We start from the raw sequence: 19,343 nt of genomic DNA, 5'->3' as shown, positions 1-19,343 counted from the left end.
GGTACTTACACCATGAGTCATCCATCACCTGTGGGACATAGTGCATGTCGTGGGTGCTCATTTGTTGATGCAGTATGAAAAAATAATGTCCATACTTCTTTCCTCATATGCTCAGTGCTTTCTGTATTTTGCCTAATTGCACAACCATAACACCTCTGCAACCTGCCAGTTATTAATCTGTCAGTCTCCCTCTTCCTCCAAGAGTCTTACCACCAAATTCCTGGGATCCTAATGTCTGTTTCAGTTTGTGCAAGCGAGCCCACATGCTCTTCTGCATATGTCCAATGCATTCCTGTTTTTTTTTTTTATGTGAATTTCATTGCCATAAGCTTTGAGTTGCTCTACAGTTTTATATCCCTTCGGATCACCATCCTTAGATAGTTCGTATATCGTACATTATACTACTCTTCTGATCTGGAAAAATTCTTTTCGCTCCCTCTACTTCCATTGCTCCACTTGTGCCATGAAAATTTGCTTCACAACCTTAATTATGTTCCTCCTTGGTGTTGCCTTTACACCCACAATGTTTGGAGACAATAGCATTATCAGTAACTTTGCACCTGTCTCCACTGGTAGCTGTCACAACTCAATTTAGAGATTTATGATGTCTACATTGCCATGATCCATTTAAAGCAACAGTAAAAATCTCTACGATTTCCATTATCAGTCACAGCCCTCTTCAACTGCTTTCTTCACTGCTGCTTGTGCAAAATCTTCAGCAGAATATCCCACCAATTCATTATAAAATCCAAACTTGGTTGGTATTTCTGGCAAGTTCATAATTCCACATAACATTGTTCCTGCAGCACTGCCCTTTCCTATGCAGCGCAAGCTAGACACTAGCCTAACATTTATGTTGTACACCTTCTTTCTTTGTGGGTATCGACACATAAAAGGAATATGGAGAGGTCCTCTTTCTATGCTGGGATTGAAAAACATGATTTGAAAGCTTGAATTAATTGGCAGTTTGGAAATTGCTCCTGGGAACAAGCCAGATGGTGAACTTCAGTTTATTGGGAGAATTTTAGGAAACTGTGGGTCATCCATAAAGGAGACTACATATAGGGTGCTGGTGTGACCTATTCTTGAGTACTGCTCGAATGTTTGGGATCCATAACAGGTCGGATTGAAGGAAGACATCATAGCAATACAGAAGCGTGCTGCTAGTATGAATCGGGGGGGGGAGGGGGGGGGGGGGAGGGAAGGGAAGGGAAGGGAAGGGAAGGGAAGGGAAGGGAAGGGAAGGGAAGGGAAGGGAAGGGAAGGGAGGAGCCTCCTTGCAGACTTTATTTCAGATTCTTCAGGAACATCCCACGGAAATGACAATGTAAGCTAACCCTTCCAATACCGGAGCACTAACTGCATAAAAAAACTGGGTCTGTTCCACTAAAAAGGCATTTGTGAAAGCCAGTTTTAGTCACAAATTTGATTCTATCTGACGTGTCGATACTCACAAAGGTCAGCAGCACTGTTGCTGTTGTTTCAATAAAACAGCTTTACGAGTAAAGCCTTGCTGACCTTTTCCAGACCTACGCTGACTGGTGCATGCTGCATGGTGCCTTGTTTCATAGCTAAATCTGGCAACAGGTGGAAACAATCTGTACCAGCCCATTAGTTATCAGACTTCCACCAATTCTTCTACTCCTAGAAAAGTGCCAAATGTACAGCATGGTTATGATTAAACTTTCACTACTTGAGCCAGTGTAGATGGATAACTAATTACCATATGAGTACCCAACTTTATAGTAATGATGTTCAGACTATGAACTGCAGGATTTGTATTGTAGGTAGTGTTAGTTTCATGACTTGCTGTCAAGTGTCAGTACTGATACAGTGACATAAGGCTGAAACACAAGCATAAGTGTGCATTACAGTTGCAGACAATCAACATGGGTCTGGACAAGGTGAGCAGAGCTTTACTCGTGAAGCCGTTTCATCGAAACAACGGCAATAGTGCTGCTGCCTTTGCGATTATTGGCACATTAAAGGAATATGGAGAGGTCCTCTTTCTGCACTAGGGTTGCAATTGGGCATGGTGCTTGGGTGATGAGGTTACCGGTAATTTGAAACTGCTAGTAACAGAGCTACTAGCTACTACCAATGTTTCTAAATTGGTATTAGCGAAAGGTTTCATAAAGAAGGCTAAGTAAAATGCAACAGTAAGTGTTTAGGTGTTGAGCCAGCAGAAAAGAACCTCAGAAAGATGAAGTAGCGAAAGTCTGAAGTCAGTAGGAGAGCTGACAGTGAGGGAAAAATGTCATAGCCATCCCACCTGCCACAGAGCACATGGGAAGCGCCAACGTAAATACTCACCCGTATTAACAAATTTCTGACTACAGAGTGCTGACTGCCCAGTGTTTAGTCACAGCCCTTGTGTAAGCTGCAACACTTACAGAGCACTGAGGTCACTGTCACCCTGCAGGCCTGCTGGAGGCTTGACCTGTGTGACCTGGATGCTTGTGGCAGATACTGATGCCGCTGACTTCTGTCTCCTAAATGGAGGCTGAAAGCTGACCCCCTACGAGCCAGCGAGTACTTCATGTGGACCTGGGACATGACTCCTGATTGTAAATATTCGACATCAGTGAGTGCACTTTGGAGTGCGATACATAGAGATATAGGCTACCCAAGTCCCCAGGTTGATAGCCATCCCGTGATGCAACAGCTGCCACATGACACTTTGCTGACACGGTGGTACTGCAAGTTGAGTACATGCTGGCCTCTCCCTGCTGATGAGGCACTGCTGTGCCAGCTCGACTGTTGTGCAGTGCTTGGGAAGACAATCCTGTATTACTACCCAATAACTGTGTTATTGTCAATGAAGATTTCTTTGTGTTCTCGAGCATATTTAGGTCCTCACTACCACACCCAATCCGGTTCTCTCCAGACCACTGTAGGATTCAGGGAGTGAACTCATGTATCTGGTGTCAGTAGTGATATATGTACCCATGCCCACAAGCCGAAGACTGGATCCGACATTGAATCAGTAAAAAGGTTGGTAAGAAGTTGGGTGATATTTGACGACAAGTAAAATGCACAAATACAAAAGCTTTAAAACGACAAGAGCAGATAGTACAAAACAACGGGAAGTTACTGCAATACAGGATTGGCCAATGGGCGATAGTAGTGAACTCATAGACACCAAAAGGCAAAGCAGACAAATTCCTGACCTGATACTGTGGACCATACCAGGTAGTGGAAATGATGGCACGTGTCAATGTAAAAAATACAGATGCCAATGAAGACTATGATTATTCACATGGAACATATTAAGCCTTTCAAGGGAGCTGTCTATGCACTGCCACAGATACCAGCAGCATCTGTAGTACAAAATGTGGAGTCTTATGGAACAAAGAAAAAAAAAACAGATAACTGACAACCAGAGTACATCTAAAATGCCTTTGTCCTTACCTTAGACCATGTCGATAGATGAGATTTAAGATTGTTGTTCGCTTATGTTGCACTTCATTTGTTCTTGTGTAGATTATTAGGAAGTCATCCAGTTTTATTTTGTTCTACTTATAGTTTTCTTTTTAGTCAAGGGATTGATACAATGCTGTCTTTGTATATGGGGGTATAGTTTTGTCAAAGTAATCGTGCCATCTGAAGGGAGGGGGAACAGTGATAAAATTTCCTTTCTCTCATATTGCATACCAAAATGGATACAGGTGTGGACCAAAGATGTATTAATCATTTCAGAACAAAGAGATGGCTATTCTATAATGTTGATGTGTTACGATCAGTTCAAGTAGGATGATACAGTCTGGCTTACAGCTCTACGAGTTCAAATAAATTCCTGGGAAAAACTGGATCAAGCGAATATCAAAGGGAAGTGTTAATGCTGTATCCCCATTTCCAGAGAGTGGACACCCCCTGGGTCTACTCAACTTTTACACCAGGAGTAGTCATAGTAAGCTGTTATGAACATGGGAAACCAACAGGTATGAGTAGAGTAGAATTATGGGATAGCGGAATAGTAATAGACGGTTTGACTAGTGACTTAGCAGGTGCAATGTTTTGTCCACCAGCTGCGAACACCAGTATGATGATACTTAAGTGCTGTCTACCCAGAACTTAACCTTCCTAAATAATATCCTAAATCCAGAAATTCTATGCTCACTAACTGAACTAGTGGCAATGCCAAAAGGGAGAATTACAGCTAAACAAATGTTCAGCACCTACATAAATACCACAACAGATAACATCATAGTGTCACAACTATAAATGTGACATCTACCAGCACTGTAATGGTTCTGATTGTGATTTGTGTAATCTACTTTGCTTTTAACCAAAAATCAGCACACCACTCAGATTTACCTGTGCTTCAAATACCCATTGACTGGTTTGTAAATAAAGCTCAGACATAGTAAGGGAATCATGTGTAAATTTATAAATAAACCTATAAGTATATGAATAATTGTGTTAGGATGTGAGAAATGACAGCTGCAAAGACTTACATTATCACTTCCATATATCAACCGTTGAAAATCTTGTAAATTAGCTGTATGGTAACAAAAGAATAACTTAAGTTGTATAATGTGTAACTACTGGTTCAAAATATATAGGATGATGTTATTATGGATACACCAAATTGAAAATTTCAAGACTAATTTTCTGATGGAAAAGGAAGATTTTATGTCCCAGGATAGTATTCCCAGTGGACATAAAAAATTTGTTCAGGTTCTACCTTGGGGGAGGGAAGGAGGAAGGGAGAGGGGTGGAGGGAGTGAGCATGCACCAAGAACATAATGTCCCAGTACAATGAATAATTACCATTAACAATGTCTTAAAGTTTCACTCAAGATACTGAAGAGAAGTGTGGACTAAGTCCTGGATACTGGTGCCCAGTGGGATGCTCAGGAACTGTACGATATCATATACATAGCCAAATTCAGTAAGAAACAAACTTCTTACATTGATAGCTTTTGACATGGTACTTTTATTTCAAATACCACAGGTTTCTTTATATTCAACAACTGCAGTCATAGACATAAGATTCAGATTTTTATGTGTTTCGAGCTTAAATCAAAATTGGTTATAAGGTACTAATCGATAAATATGAGAGCTTTTACAGTAAGTGTGTGGGAATGTTGATCTTTGAGTGAGGTGTGTGTGTGTGTGTGTGTAGGTGTGTGTGTGTGTGTGTGTGTGTGTGTGTGTGTGTGTGTGTGTTACATAACTTGAAAGATTTATTTTCTTACAGTATTTCTCATTGAAATGATTCAGTCTATAAGGAACAAATAAATATGAGGGGCACTCTTAAAAGTTTTAATTAACACCTTAAAAATCCGGCTGCAGCTATCAAACTTGGTGACGGTGTTAGTCCTTTAAAAACTGATAATGCAGTGCAAAACATTTTCTCAATGATAGATGACTTTGTGATGACCTAGATTTATAAGTCTACATTTTGACTGTTCGGGAAATACTCCACCTCAAAAATCACCTTGTCAGTCTGGAAACATCTGCCATGCAATGTGTTCTTCATCCAAGGAAAGAGGAAGTAGGCCCTGGATGCCATGTTGGGGGAATATGGGATGAGGCAGAATTTTATAGCCTAAAGAAGCAGTTGCTGACTCAGTTTGGCAGACTTTTTGAATGAGTGTGAAGAGTTGAACCCAGCTAGTGGCATTCTTTGTCATTTTGAAAATGTCATGCAAGATGTTGAAAACTGATCCATGACTGATTTTTCATTTTTATGACTGTAGCTTGTGCAGAATAAGCCAGGGAATAATTGTGGAGCAAAAACACCCCCTCAAATAGCTTTCCACATCACTTTGTCTTGGCAGCCTTGCAAGAACCACATCAGGTGATTTTTGATAATAAGCTCCTGTGATGGATTTGTCCCTTACAAGCATAATCTGCTAACATGACACTGTCAGTCCCAACACACACACATTTTCACCTCTGTTGATGATGATCAGCTCCTCGCCTTTTTCGACAGTGCTAAATCCACATGTTTCCACAGTTTCCTTTGCTCCTTTGTCTCGGGGTTACAGTATTTGTCAATGTTTATTAGGCAGCTATGAAAGTCAGATGGATTAGATGGTTAAAGAAGTTGTCCGAATGGGCTGACACAGCTGGAAAATTTCCAGTGCTGCATCTGTTTGATGGTTTTTCTTAAATGGGTGTAAGCTGTTGTGGAATTTAGCTGGTGGTGACCTTTCTCAAGTTCAAAATGTAGAAGATGATGAAAACTGACATGACAGATTTTCACTTTTTCTACACTCACTACTTCGAGCAAGAGGGTCTCCACTTCTCTTGTGATCCTTGATCCTTCACAGAGAGATGGCCTGCTACTTTGGTCTTCCTCATTCGGACTTGTTTGACCACACTGGGAGATCTGTGTCACTTACTAGCTGTCACAGGAAGGACTGTTGTTGATGTACTCTTCCACAAACCCAGCATAGATTGCTACAATGTCGTTTCCCTTTAGACTCAGCAGTTACTGCCCAATACCCGGCTTTATGAGTATGCTATGTCCCTCCATCCCCACAGTGCATCCCCCTTCTCCCCTCTCCCTCCTCTTGGGCAGCATTCTATCATAGTTTGTGCAGGAATTTCTGTATGTATCAGGAATGCAGACATATATGTGGAAACAAAAAAATTAATTACACTACTTTACTTTTTTATTTTATTAAAACTTATGGGTATTGCTTCTATCAGCTCCTTGTTGAATTTAATATTAAATGCAATTACACAGCAAACATTGAGCATTTATTTTGCAGCATTTATAACTTTTTTGGTTCCTGAATCACCTTATAACAGTAGTACATTTTAAAATGCACTGTTTACAAAAGTGTACATTGAAGAGGGCCACTAGATGCAGGAGATAAATGCTTTCCATCTGTAAGTTGTAGTTGTGGATATGACTATGCACAATTCATGCGAAGTGTAATAACCAATCCCTTCAGTAACAAATACAAGGCATGTTTTATAAGTAAGTACTAGTTTGAAATGAAAATAAAACAACTAAACTTTACATAGGAATTTTATTTTGATGTAGAAGAATGTTCTTTAATCTACTTTCCTACATCATGTCCATTTGGTGTGTTTACATTTGTATGTGAGTATTTTAAATGCCTCCTCCAATTGAGAATACTGCTGCACTTATTGTATCATACAACCAACTTTTGAATACCACCCTCATAGAAATATGCTTCCTGACTAGGCAACAATTGCATAGAGCACACTTTGTGCACTTCAGGAAACTCATCACATAATGTCGAAATCACAAAACATCTGTTCTCTCTCACTGTTTCATCAACTTTTTGCACCAAATCATCAGTTATGTCTGAAGGTCGCTCATTTCATTCATTACCGTGCATGTTTGTACGGCCATCTTTGAAAGCTGTCACCCATTTCCATACTATCCAATCACTCATAATGTTTTCTTGATACACTTCACTGATCTGATGATAGAGAGAGAGAGAGAGAGAGAGAGAGAGAGAGAGAGAGAGAGAGAGAGAGAGAGAGAGAGAGAGAGAGAGAGAGGAAAAAAACTAAGAAAAGGCTACTTGTTTTATTTTTATTTCAAAATAGTGCTTACTTAAAAATAACATGCCTCGTATTGATACTCAGTTATATGACATAATGCAGTTTGGTCCCTGTTGGTCCATTGCCAGATGCCACTTGATTATTTATTTTTATTTTACATGTCTAGTTCTGTAGGACCAAATTGAGGAGCAAATCTCCAAGGTCATGGAATGTATCAATACATGAAATTATAACATTAAAGTAATAACAGATAAAATAAAATGTTTGTGAACCCAAAAAAAAAGACAAACCTTAAGTTCATGTAAACTCAGTCAACAATACAACACAGGAATCGCCCTAATTTTTCAATGAACTCCTCAACAGAATAGAAGGAGTGACACATGAGGGCACTCTTCAGTTTCAATTCAAAAGCACGTGGATTACTGCTAAAATCTTTCAATTTTTGTGGTAGCTTATTGAAAATGGGTGCAGCATTATACTGCACACCTTTCTGCACAAGAGTCAAGGAAGTGCGATCCAAATGCAGATTGGATTTCTGTATAGTATTAACTGAGTGAAAGCTGCTAATTCTTGGGAATAGGCTGATAGAGTTAGCAAGAAATGACAGTAATACATATCGAGAGGCCAGTATCAAAATACTCAGATTGGTGATCAACAGGCCGACAAGAGGTACGTAAACGTACGCTCTTTATTGCCCGAACTGCCCATTTCTGAGCTAAAAAGATCCTTTGAGAATGGGAAGAGTTACCCCAAAATGTACCACCATATGTCATAAGCGAATGAAAATAAGCAAGGTAGACTACTTTTTGTGTCGAACTATCACTAACTTCTGATACCATTCAAATAGTAAAAATGGCAGCATTAAGTCTTTGAACAAGGTCCTGTATGTGGGCTTTCTACGACAGTTTATTATCTATCTGAACACCTAGAAATTTGAACTGTTCCATTACACTAATCGTATGCCCATCCTGTGAAATTAAAAAGTCTTACCATGATTAAGCATTACTTTATTTTCTATAAGCCATGACCTTATGTTATGAATTGTGCTATTTGAAACAGTGCCAGTGTTTCACACAATGTTCTTTACTACCAAGCTAGTGTCATCAGCAAACAGAAATATTTTAGAATCACATGTAATACTAGAGGGCATATTATTTATGTAAGTAAGGAAAAGAAGTGGCCCCAGCACTGATCCCTGGGGCACTACCAATTTGACCGTGCCCCACTCAGACCCCACGTTATAGCCCCCAAATCATAGCCATTCTCAACACTGTGGATGACCTTTTGCTGTTTATTGTTAGAGGAGGAGGTGAGCTAACTGTGAGCTGCTCCCCGTATTGCATAATGGTCCAACTTATGAGCAATACTTGATGATCAACACAATCAAATTCCTTCGTTAAATAAAAAAAGATGACTAGCATCTGAAACCTTTTGTTTAATCCATCCAGTACCTCACAGAGAAAAGAGAATATAGCATTTTCAGTTGTTAAACCACTTCTAAAACCTAACAGTACATTTGATAGCAAATTATGTGAAATAAAATAACAATTATCTTTACATACACAGCCCTTAAAACAACTAGCAAAAACTGATGGCATAGAAATAGGTCTAAAATTGTTTACATTATCCCTTTCTCCCTTTTTATAAAGTGGTTTTACGAGTGAGTTCTTAAATCCTTCAGGAAACTGATCATTTTTAAAGGAGAAATTGCAAATATGGTTAAGTATGGGGCTAACATATGCAGCACAGTACTTTAATATTCTGCTAGGCAGTCCATCATATCAACGAGAGCACTCAAGCCTTCAGTGATTTAATTATTGACTCTATCTTCCCCCTTGTCAGTATCGCAGAGGAGTATTTCAGACACCAATCTCGGAAAGACATTTTCCAAGAGAGTTGTATGAATCCCTGTAGGAACTAAATTTTTGCTCAATTCACCAGTGATCCTCAGAAATAGATTGTTAAATACTGTATATATATCTGACTTATAAGTAACAGAAATATTTTTACTACGCACTGACTATATCGTTGACCTTGTGCTGCTGACCAGACATTTCCTTTGTGACTGACCACACAGTTTTAATTTCATCCTGTGAATTAGCTATTCTATTTGCATACCACATCCTCTTTGCCTCCCTAATAACATTTTTAAACACCCTACAATACTGTTTGTCATGGACTACTGAAGCTAGATTGTGACTACTTTGTATTTCACTATATCCTTATCCCACTAGTCAGCCTCCCAAGCATCTTACTTCAGTAGCCTTACTTTTGATGATGTGAGATTAATATAAACATGTATTCCTAAATCTATATCTACATCTACATAGATACTCCGCAAGCCACCGTACAGCGCGTGTACCACTACTAGACATTTCCTTTTCATTCCATTCACAAATAGGAGGAGGGAAAAATGATTGCTCATACACCTCTGTATGAGCCCTAATTTCTCGTATTTTTTTCTTCATGGACCATGCACGCAGTGTATGTTGCAGGCAATAGAATCATATTACAGTCAGCTTCAAATGTCGATTCTCTAAATGTTCTTAATAGTGTTGCTTGAAAAGAAAATCGCCTTCCCTCGAGGAATTCCCATTTGATTTCGCGAACCATCTGCATAACACTTGTGTGTTTTTCAGACCTACCAGTAACAAATCTAGCAGCTTGCCTCTGAAGTGCTTCAATGTTTTCCTTTAAGCCAACCTGGTGTGGATCGCAAACAGTCAAGCAGAACTTGAGAGCAGTTTGCACTAGCATCCTATACATGGTCTGCTTTATAGGTGAACCACATTTTCCTAAAATTCTCCCAGTAAACCTAAGACAACAATCGGCCTTCCCTACCACAATCCTGATATGCTCATTCCATTTTATATTTCTACCATATGCACAGATATTTAAACGCAGTGACTGTGCCCAGCAGCACATTACTAATGCTGTATCCGAAAATTATGGGTTTGTTTTTCCTACTTATCCTCATTAACTTACACTTTTCTACATTAAAAGCTAGCTGGCACTCGTCACACGAACTGGGAATTTTGACCAAGCCATATTGTGTCTTCCTACATCACTAAATTTTGGCACCTTACCATACACCATAGCATCATCAGCAAACAACCATAGATGTCTGCCCACCCTGCCTCCAAATTATTTGTGTGTATAGAGAGTAATAGTGGTGAGAGGTTAATGTGTTAAGTTTTGAAAATTGTGTGTTAAAGAAAATGAAAAAAACTGAAGGAGAATGAGTTGGGAGAGAATGAGAAACTTGCCGGAGAAGCTGGGAGGAACATAACTTGACATTGTATCAGTGTTTAATGTGGACTACTGCACTTCAGAAAAGCACTTCACTTGGCTCAAGACAGAAATGTTTGTGTATACAAAAATCAATTCACAATTATGGTGTGGAAAGAGTTAACAGACCATATATTAACATATATGTTGCAGATTAATTAGATCCTATCATTGCATGCAATTACAGGTATTACAAGTTTTTAAAAGTGGTAATATCTGTCGGCAGCAAAAACCTGCCTGCTCTTTTAGCATTGATTCAGGACTTTCAGTTTTGTACAGCAGATATAGGTTCTTAAAATTGGGTTGAATTTGTAGTATGGTCAAATTTTTTATGAATTTTAAACAATGTATTTGTGTCATGCTTCTGCTGTGTTGTGACTGATTTAATCTGAAGGCATTCGTATTCTCTTGGAGTGATGTAAAGCCTTTGACTCACATTCTGTCATAGTTAGCAGGACAACTAGGACATGATATTTCATATACTCCACTGTTGCTGATGAATTGGTTTTTGCTTTTATGTTGCAGGCTGATAAGTACTCGAACTTCTTATAAGTGAGTGAAGAATGCAATTTTTACATTTTTTGTTATCAGTTGAGAAATTTTTTTTCTTTGTAAAATGGACCCTTGGTATGGAATGCCAGCATATGAGGTGTGTCTGGAAAGTATACAATTTTTCGTTGTGCTGGTACTGAAAGTGGCCACAGAGTGTTCCATTCCAGTTGGTTGGGTTATGTGGGGGTGGGGGGTGGCTCTCAGCTTCAAAGCAATGCCTTCACCAGTCTGCTCAAGCAGTTGGGGTGTCAGGATCATTGTGTCTGCCTGTTTAGTGCCTGAGTTATGGAACACACTTGAATCATCACTTGAGCAATGTTATGTGTCATAGTTTTGTTTGAAACTGAACAAATCTCATGCAGAGACCCAAAAATTGATTGTGCAAGCTTTTGGGGACAGTGCTCTACCATATTTGCAAGTTTTGCAGTGATTGAAAGTGTTTAAGGAAGACTGAAAAGGGGTGGTTGACGAACCCCATGCTGGACACTCATCAACCAGCACAACTGATGACAATTTGGCCCATATGTGCAATCTGTTAAATTCTGACCTCGGTTGAATGTCTAGATGATTGCAGAACCTCTCAACATTCCCAAAACAATTGTATACAAACTGGTGACTGATAAATTGCACATGTGGAAGGTGTGTGCCAAAACAAGGTTTAGATTGGACCATCAGAAGAATCAGCACAGCAGGTGATGGTCACAATTGAACTTCTCAAAGGCATGGAGACTAAACCTTCTTTCCTTGACAATGTTATTACCAGGGATGAAACATCGTGTTTTGAGTATGTCGCAGAAACAAAACCTCAGAGCTGTGAGTGACACACCCCGGGATCCCCAAAATTGAAAAGAGCAAGTTGAGAGTGAAAACATTATTGATTGTGTTTGTCGGTGCCAAAGGTGTGATCCACAGAGAGATTGTTCCTCAAGGCTAAACTGTGAATCCTGTCTACTATTTTGATGTGCTGGAAAAACTGTGAAAAAGTATTATGTCAGTGAGAATGGTGAGTGCCACTATCCGAGAGCTCCACCATGACCGTTCTCCAAGCCACATGGCGCTGGGCATCCAGGAGTAACTGGGGAAGTACAACTTGGCAATACTGCAGTCCCCCTACAGACCAGAAATGGCTCTGGCTGACTTCTTTCTCTTCCTGAGAATCAAGACCACACTGAAAGGAATGTGTTTTTGGGTCGATTGAAGCTGTCCAAGGTGCCATGATGAGGGCTCTTGCTAGGGTCCCGTTGAAGCTTCCCAGGACATGTACCATGTGTAGTAGAGCTGCTGGAAAAAGTGTGTAGATGTCCAAGAGAACTATTACAAAGAATATTAAACATTTGTAACAATATCTGCAATACATCTATTGGTTGGGAAAAATGGCAGTACTTGCCAGACACACCTCATTTACTTCTTGTCATTATCTGTGTTACACATTATTTTCGCCTTTCTATTGTTTTTGTGTATTTTATGTGTCAAGTTATCATTTATTTTGAGAGTGTAGTCATTGTTTGTAGCTATGATTTGATTGTGTCTAATTCTTTCCTAAGACTGTTGTTCTAATTAGTGAGTGTGCTTTCTGTATCACTGTCCTAAATGCTGCATGCTTCTGTATAGTGGGATGAAATGATGAGCTGTCTGTTGTTATGTCAGTATATGTGTGTTCCTCGTTGTATGTTGAATTTAGGCGTTTTTTATGTTAATGATTTTAAGTTCAAGGAAATTTAAGCCTTGATTTTCCTCATGCTGTACTAAGAATTTTACATTTTGTGGACAGAGTTGAATGGTGCAAGAAGCTCTAAAACCTCTTCATCTGTGATATAACACCAGCACTGTGTCATTGACAGTACTGACATTACAAATTTTTTGGTGTGGCCATTTCCACAGCAAGTATATGAATATTGCATGAGACTATAAGTAGTCAAAGGTAGTTGAAATCACTGATGTCATAGTCATATCAGAAGAAACTGTATGGTACAACTTACTTTAAGAAATATGAGTATTTTGCAAATGCGGTGCTGCATTTGTTGAATAGTAGCCAGAAGGTAATGGGTTCAAGGGAAATAAGAATAAATGAATCAAAAAATTTTTTTGTTGCACCAATTTGTTTCTGTGGATGAGATGTTGGTCATCACTTAATGCCAGAAATGGAATGACTGCCAAAATAGTGCTTGGAAGCTGGTGGCTCTAGACCAGGTGAAGTTGATTTCATTGTTGGAAATATTTAATGGCAAATGTTTTCTCAGCTGTAAAGTGAATTATTCTTATTGATTAATTTTTAGAGGGTAAAACAATAACTGTGCAAGTATTTGGGACCAACAGGGGAAAAATAAATTCCCAAGAAATGGAATGAATTATAAAAATAAAAGAAAATAATGTTTCTACAGAACAGCGAATGTGCCAACAAAGGTTCTTTGGAAGCTAGAGCTGTGTCCACCATGTTGATCAATTATGTGTTAACCTTGGCTTTAAATGCATCATACAAGCAAAGAATTGTTTCTTGGACACAGTGCTATTGAGTACTGTGTTAAAGATTACAAGCTAAGTATTTTCAACTTTAAGACATTGAGATGTGGAGATTTTTCTCTATAGAGTTGACCTATTGGTTTGGAGACAATGTATGTTTCAAAATAACAACAGAATTGCTAAGATTAGTAAGACAAGATTTTTCACTTGTCAGATTCATTATGCAAGAAGTTCAACAACACTAATCCGAATCCAACATTTAAGACATTAAAATTTAAATTTTCTGTGTGCAGATGTCACTTCATTGCCATTACTGCACAACGAGGTTTAATTTAACATGATAAACTCACAGTATTGTTTCCTATGACAAAGGTGTTGTGGTTGGATGTTACTTATATTTCAGGTTCTCATAATTAATAGCAGACTTATTTCATACTTGTTACATTTGATAATGGTGACTGAGCTTCACCAAAACTAGTCAAGTAAACTTTCTGTAATTTACTCTGACTATGGCTTGACTACTGTACTGAAGTCAAATTTGAATGAGGTATATATTGTTGGAACAATCACCCTATCTGTAAAGAATGTTTTGTCAGCAAAACATATTGAATCATAAGGGGGAGTTAAAACAGCCATAGATGGCTGTTGTACAAACCTTCCAGAATTGGATTTCAGGAATGGAATCTCCTCACTGGAAAACTTTGGCCAAAGCACATTGACCTAAAATACAGTGTATGTTAAAAAATTATGAATTTTATAGATAAGAAAAAGTCTTCTACTGCCAACCCAATAAATTAGCACCTTGGTCTTTTGTAACATCCTGCCTAAGAATTTGGAGTATATGAAGTTTCTCCCTTGAATTTCTTTTTGATCCATTGTCACCACCTCCCAGTGACTCTCATTTTGATACATATGTCAGTTCTTCTGAAGAATTCTCCAATTTCTTTCAGTTCTATCTACACTCCTGGAAATTGAAATAAGAACACCGTGAATTCATTGTCCCAGGAAGGGGAAACTTTATTGACACTTTCCTGGGGTCAGATACATCACATGATCACACTGACAGAACCACAGGCACATAGACACAGGCAACAGAGCATGCACAATGTCGGCACTAGTATAGTGTATATCCACGTTTCGCAGCAATGCAGGCTGCTATTCTCCCATGGAGACGATCGTAGAGATGCTGGATGTAGTCCTGTGGAACGGTTTGCCATGCCATTTCCACCGCGTGAGACGATGCTTCATCCAGTCCCAAACATGCTCAATGGGGGACAGATCCGGAGATCTTGCTGGCCAGGGTAGTTGACTTACACCTTCTAGAGCACGTTGCGTGGCACGGGATACATGCGGACGTGCATTGTCCTGTTGGAACAGCAAGTTCCCTTGCTGGTCTAGGAATGGTAGAACGATGGGTTCGATGACGGTTTGGATGTACCGTGCACTATTCAGTGTCCCCTCGACGATCACCAGAGGTGTACGGCCAGTGAAGGAGATTGCTCCCCACACCATAATGCCGAGTGTTCGCCCTGTGTGCCTCGGTCATATGCAGTCCTGATTGTGGCGCTCACCTGCACGGCGCCAAACATGCATACGACCATCATTGGCACCAAGGCAGAAGCGACTCTCATCGCTGAAGACGACACGTCTCCATTCGTCCCTCCATTCACGCCTGTCGCGACACCACTGGAGGCGGGCTGCACGATGTTGGTGTGTGAGCAGAAGACGGCCTAACGGTGTGCGGGACCGTAGCCCAGCTTCATGCAGACGGTTGCGAATGGTCCTCGCCGATACCCCAGGAGCAACAGTGTCCCTAATTTGCTGGGAAGTGGCGGTGCGGTCCCCTACGGCACTGCGTAGGATCCTACAGTCTTGGCGTGCATCCGTGCGTCACTGCGGTCCGGTCCCAGGTCGACGGGCACGTGCACCTTCCGCCGACCACTGGCGACAACATCGATGTACTGTGGAGACCTCACGCCCCACGTGTTGAGCAATTCGGCGGCACGTCCACCCGGCCTCCCGCATGCCCACTATACGCCCTCGCTCAAAGTCTGTCAACTGCACATACGGTTCACGTCCACGCTGTCGCGGCATGCTACCAGTGTTAAAGACTGCGATGGAGCTCCGTATGCCACGGCAAACTGGCTGACACTGACGGCGGCGGTGCACAAATGCTGCGCAGCTAGCGCCATTCGACAGCCAACACCGCGGTTCCTGGTGTGTCCGCTGTGCCGTGCGTGTGATCATTGCTTGTACAGCCCTCTCGCAATGTCCGGAGCAAGTATGGTGGGTCTGACACACCGGTGTCAATGTGTTCTTTTTTCCATTTCCAGGAGCGTAGTTATGTAGGCAGTCTTGTGGACTCCACATTATATTAGCAACAACACTTTCTGCTGTGTTTTGAAGATTCCTTTCACCTATCTGCTTAGTTGCAACACGTAAAATTTACCTTCCAGACACCATCGTTCAAGATCAGTGTAATGAAGTGACATGCTGATATGCTGTGGATGCATCTTTATTTAAAAGTTTTATAATAAATTGATCTAATTGTCATTATATCCTTCCAATTTACTTTGACCCTAACTTTACCCTGCTACTTTTGTCTACAAATTTTTCTATTGCTGAAGTACTAAATGGAAAAGAAATATTAATCACCATATTTTTACTATGGATTAAATGGTACTATATTTTATGTTACACGCAGTTGTCTAAAATATAGGAGAGATTTTTATAAGATGCATAGAAACAGTTTCATTTCTCTGTTTAATGTGGTGGTAAACAAGAAAGGCACTTGCATATCAATGTGTTTTCTTAACATTATGAAATGCACATAAGCTTCAAAAGTAAAAATAACTAAATCAGCTATAATTTGGCATGTGTTACAGGTCGCGTACGTGTTGCCCATGTTCAGAATGTCCAGTTGCTTCTAAATGCCAAAAAGAGAATGGAAGCATTGAAGACACATGAGCCGAATAAAAGACCTGTGACATCATTAACTGTAATGCACACACTGCCTAAAGGTGGTCAGCGTATTGCTCATACAGCAGCACACGTATGTCTTAATGTTCAATATTATTTATATTTATGGTAGCCTATTTACTTGTGTTATCACAGTTTTGAAAACAAATACATAAAAATATGAACACAAGGAGATGGAAGTAGACTAATTTTATGAACACACAAAAAAAGCACCTGCAGAGTTATTTTCAGTCCCTTTCTGAGAATTTACACAGTATTATATGGTATAATAGTAAACCAAATAAATTTTAGTGAGGCTGAAATGCAAATTTGTATGAATGTATCATTAATTCTCATGAAAATTTGAAACAAATATAATAAAGGCTGCTCTTTCAGTGGCTTTTCGTAGTGTGCTACAAGTAAGTCCTTCACATAGGAGAAAGAGAGAGATATGAAAATGTCAGGAAGGAAGAGAGAGAGAGAGAGAGAGAGAGAGAGAGAGAGAGAGAGAGAGAGAGAGAGAGAACTGTGGAACTAAAGGTAAAGATTAATGGTAAGGTATGAAAAAAGTTTTTAAAAAAATGTATGAGTTAACGGATGGCCTAAACATACAGAAGATGCATAGATGATGTAAAGTTATTGAGGCGTTTAGTGAAGTATGTCTGTGAGAAAGCACAATATGAGAATAGGTAAAGACACATTGCAGATTAGGAATATGGAAGAAATAAGAAAAAGTTTTTCTTGGAAAAATTCCTATTATCAAAGTTAAGGCAAGAAAAGAAAGTGATGAAAAAAGTGGAGAAAACATTAAGGAAAAAGCAGAGAATGCTTGTAATGCGAAAAGATGAAAATCGTGAAGTGAAACAAAACTAGTGATAAATTAACTATGAGGAAGGAATCCAGAGATGATGAAAGGGCAGATCTTCTTAAGGTAGCATTGCAGAAGTGAATCAGTTTGTTTATGCCTTTAAATGGGGGGAAAAAACAAGAAGAGTAGTTCATTTTTGTGATATTTTAAATATTTTTGTTTAGTTTTATAACTGGTTTGGGTATATGTGATCACCATTAGATATGTCTAGAAAAGACAAAATAGATGTGCATAATTATCATTGGGAGTATTACATTAATATAAGACAGTATTGGAAGTAGCATTTACATAAGTGATGTGAGAAGCAGCTAAAATTGGTCTTACAGCAACATACTTGTCTTCATAAACTAGTATAAAAAGCACAAAAAACTTGTAGCCAAAATAGGCACTGTCAAATGTAAAGCATATTAAGACTGTATGGTAAACAAACAAATAATCAGTAGTGTTGGGTCACATCATCATACTGTTGCTGGTCACTAGGTGTTGCTACATGCTTTCACAGTTTACAGTTGTGCACAACAAAAATATTGACAGGGATAGCAGAATTCTACTTAATTAAATATAATTTGAGTTAATAATGTAATAAAAATAGAAGTATTACACTATATTTAGGCATGTGGTAAAGTAATAATTATAGTTTTTAAATGCCTGCTGCTCTCATATATCTAACTATGACATGCATAGAATAAGATGAAAGTGCACTGGAAACAGCACACCAGATATAAAAAGATAATAAGCACAACAGAGCAACATTGTTAGGTGTTAAGAAATGATTGCCATAAGACTGTGTAGGTATTTGCCATTAACTGCCATTTTATGAGTTGAAATTGGAGCTAAAATTAATGAAGAAATTTTTCTTGCTAGTTCAAAGATATGAAAGAAAAAAAGAAAAAAACAAACAAACAAAAATGAAGAAATTTGCTGAGTCACCACTATGTGCTCGTCAATAGCTGTATAAACAGGGATCTTAAAGAAAAGAAATTGTAAGATGGTATTGGACCTGGACGATCCACAGCGTGTTCATTCTTATACTGAGCCAATTGCTGGGGTACAACTAGTATGGTCAGCAGCTGCTGATAACTATTCTGATTATTGAGAGGTTATTGCCACCCATTTTTAGTGTAGCTCATGGCTCATTCTCAGATATTAACCTCACACTTTGCTCTTCGTTTTGTTACCTTGTTGGAATGGTCTGTGACCAAAATTTTGTGATGATGACCACTTTCTAGTGTGACTGTTACTTCCATGTCATGGCTCATTAGACAGATCACCATGCTACACATGTCAGAGCACAAACTGATGAGAACTATGCCTCCAGTCTCTCCTTTACATATACATCAATATTCCATAAGCCAACTGTCAGTGTGTGGCGGATCGCACTTCTGGTACCACTAAATGGTCTATCCCCCCCCCCCCCCCCCCCCCTGTCCTTTCCCTGTTCCCCTCGAAAATGTTGCATGGGAAGAATTATTGTTGGTAAGCCTCTGGAATAGCTTTAATTCCTCGAATTTTCTCATTGTGGTCTTTGGCAAGATGTATGTGTGAGGAAGTAATATATTTTACAACTCTTCCCAGGAAGTGCTCTCTCAGAATTTCAATGATAAACCTCTTTGTGATGTGCAACACCTCTCTTGTGGCATCTGGTCCTGGAGTTATTCGAGCATCTCTGTAACATTCTGTTTCCAGTTAAATGATCCCATCATGAAACGCACCACTCTTTATT

General features: G+C 39.4%; 1 protein-coding gene across 2 annotated transcripts in view; it reads left to right on the top strand.

Moving 5' to 3' along the window:
• The window catches only part of LOC126299462 (RNA exonuclease 1 homolog), a 196,884-nt gene that overhangs the window by 125,446 nt on the left and 52,095 nt on the right, over window positions 1-19,343 (top strand). For both annotated transcript variants that reach the window (XM_049991383.1, XM_049991384.1), the window contains exon 6: window positions 16,680-16,846. In XM_049991383.1, coding sequence (XP_049847340.1) covers window positions 16,680-16,846 — 167 coding nt within the window. The remainder of the gene's footprint in view (window positions 1-16,679; window positions 16,847-19,343) is intronic.

Source organism: Schistocerca gregaria, chromosome X (assembly GCF_023897955.1).
Source record: "Schistocerca gregaria isolate iqSchGreg1 chromosome X, iqSchGreg1.2, whole genome shotgun sequence".
NCBI classification, from domain to species: domain Eukaryota; kingdom Metazoa; phylum Arthropoda; class Insecta; order Orthoptera; family Acrididae; genus Schistocerca; species Schistocerca gregaria.
This window is presented reverse-complemented; position numbering and strand designations above follow the sequence as displayed.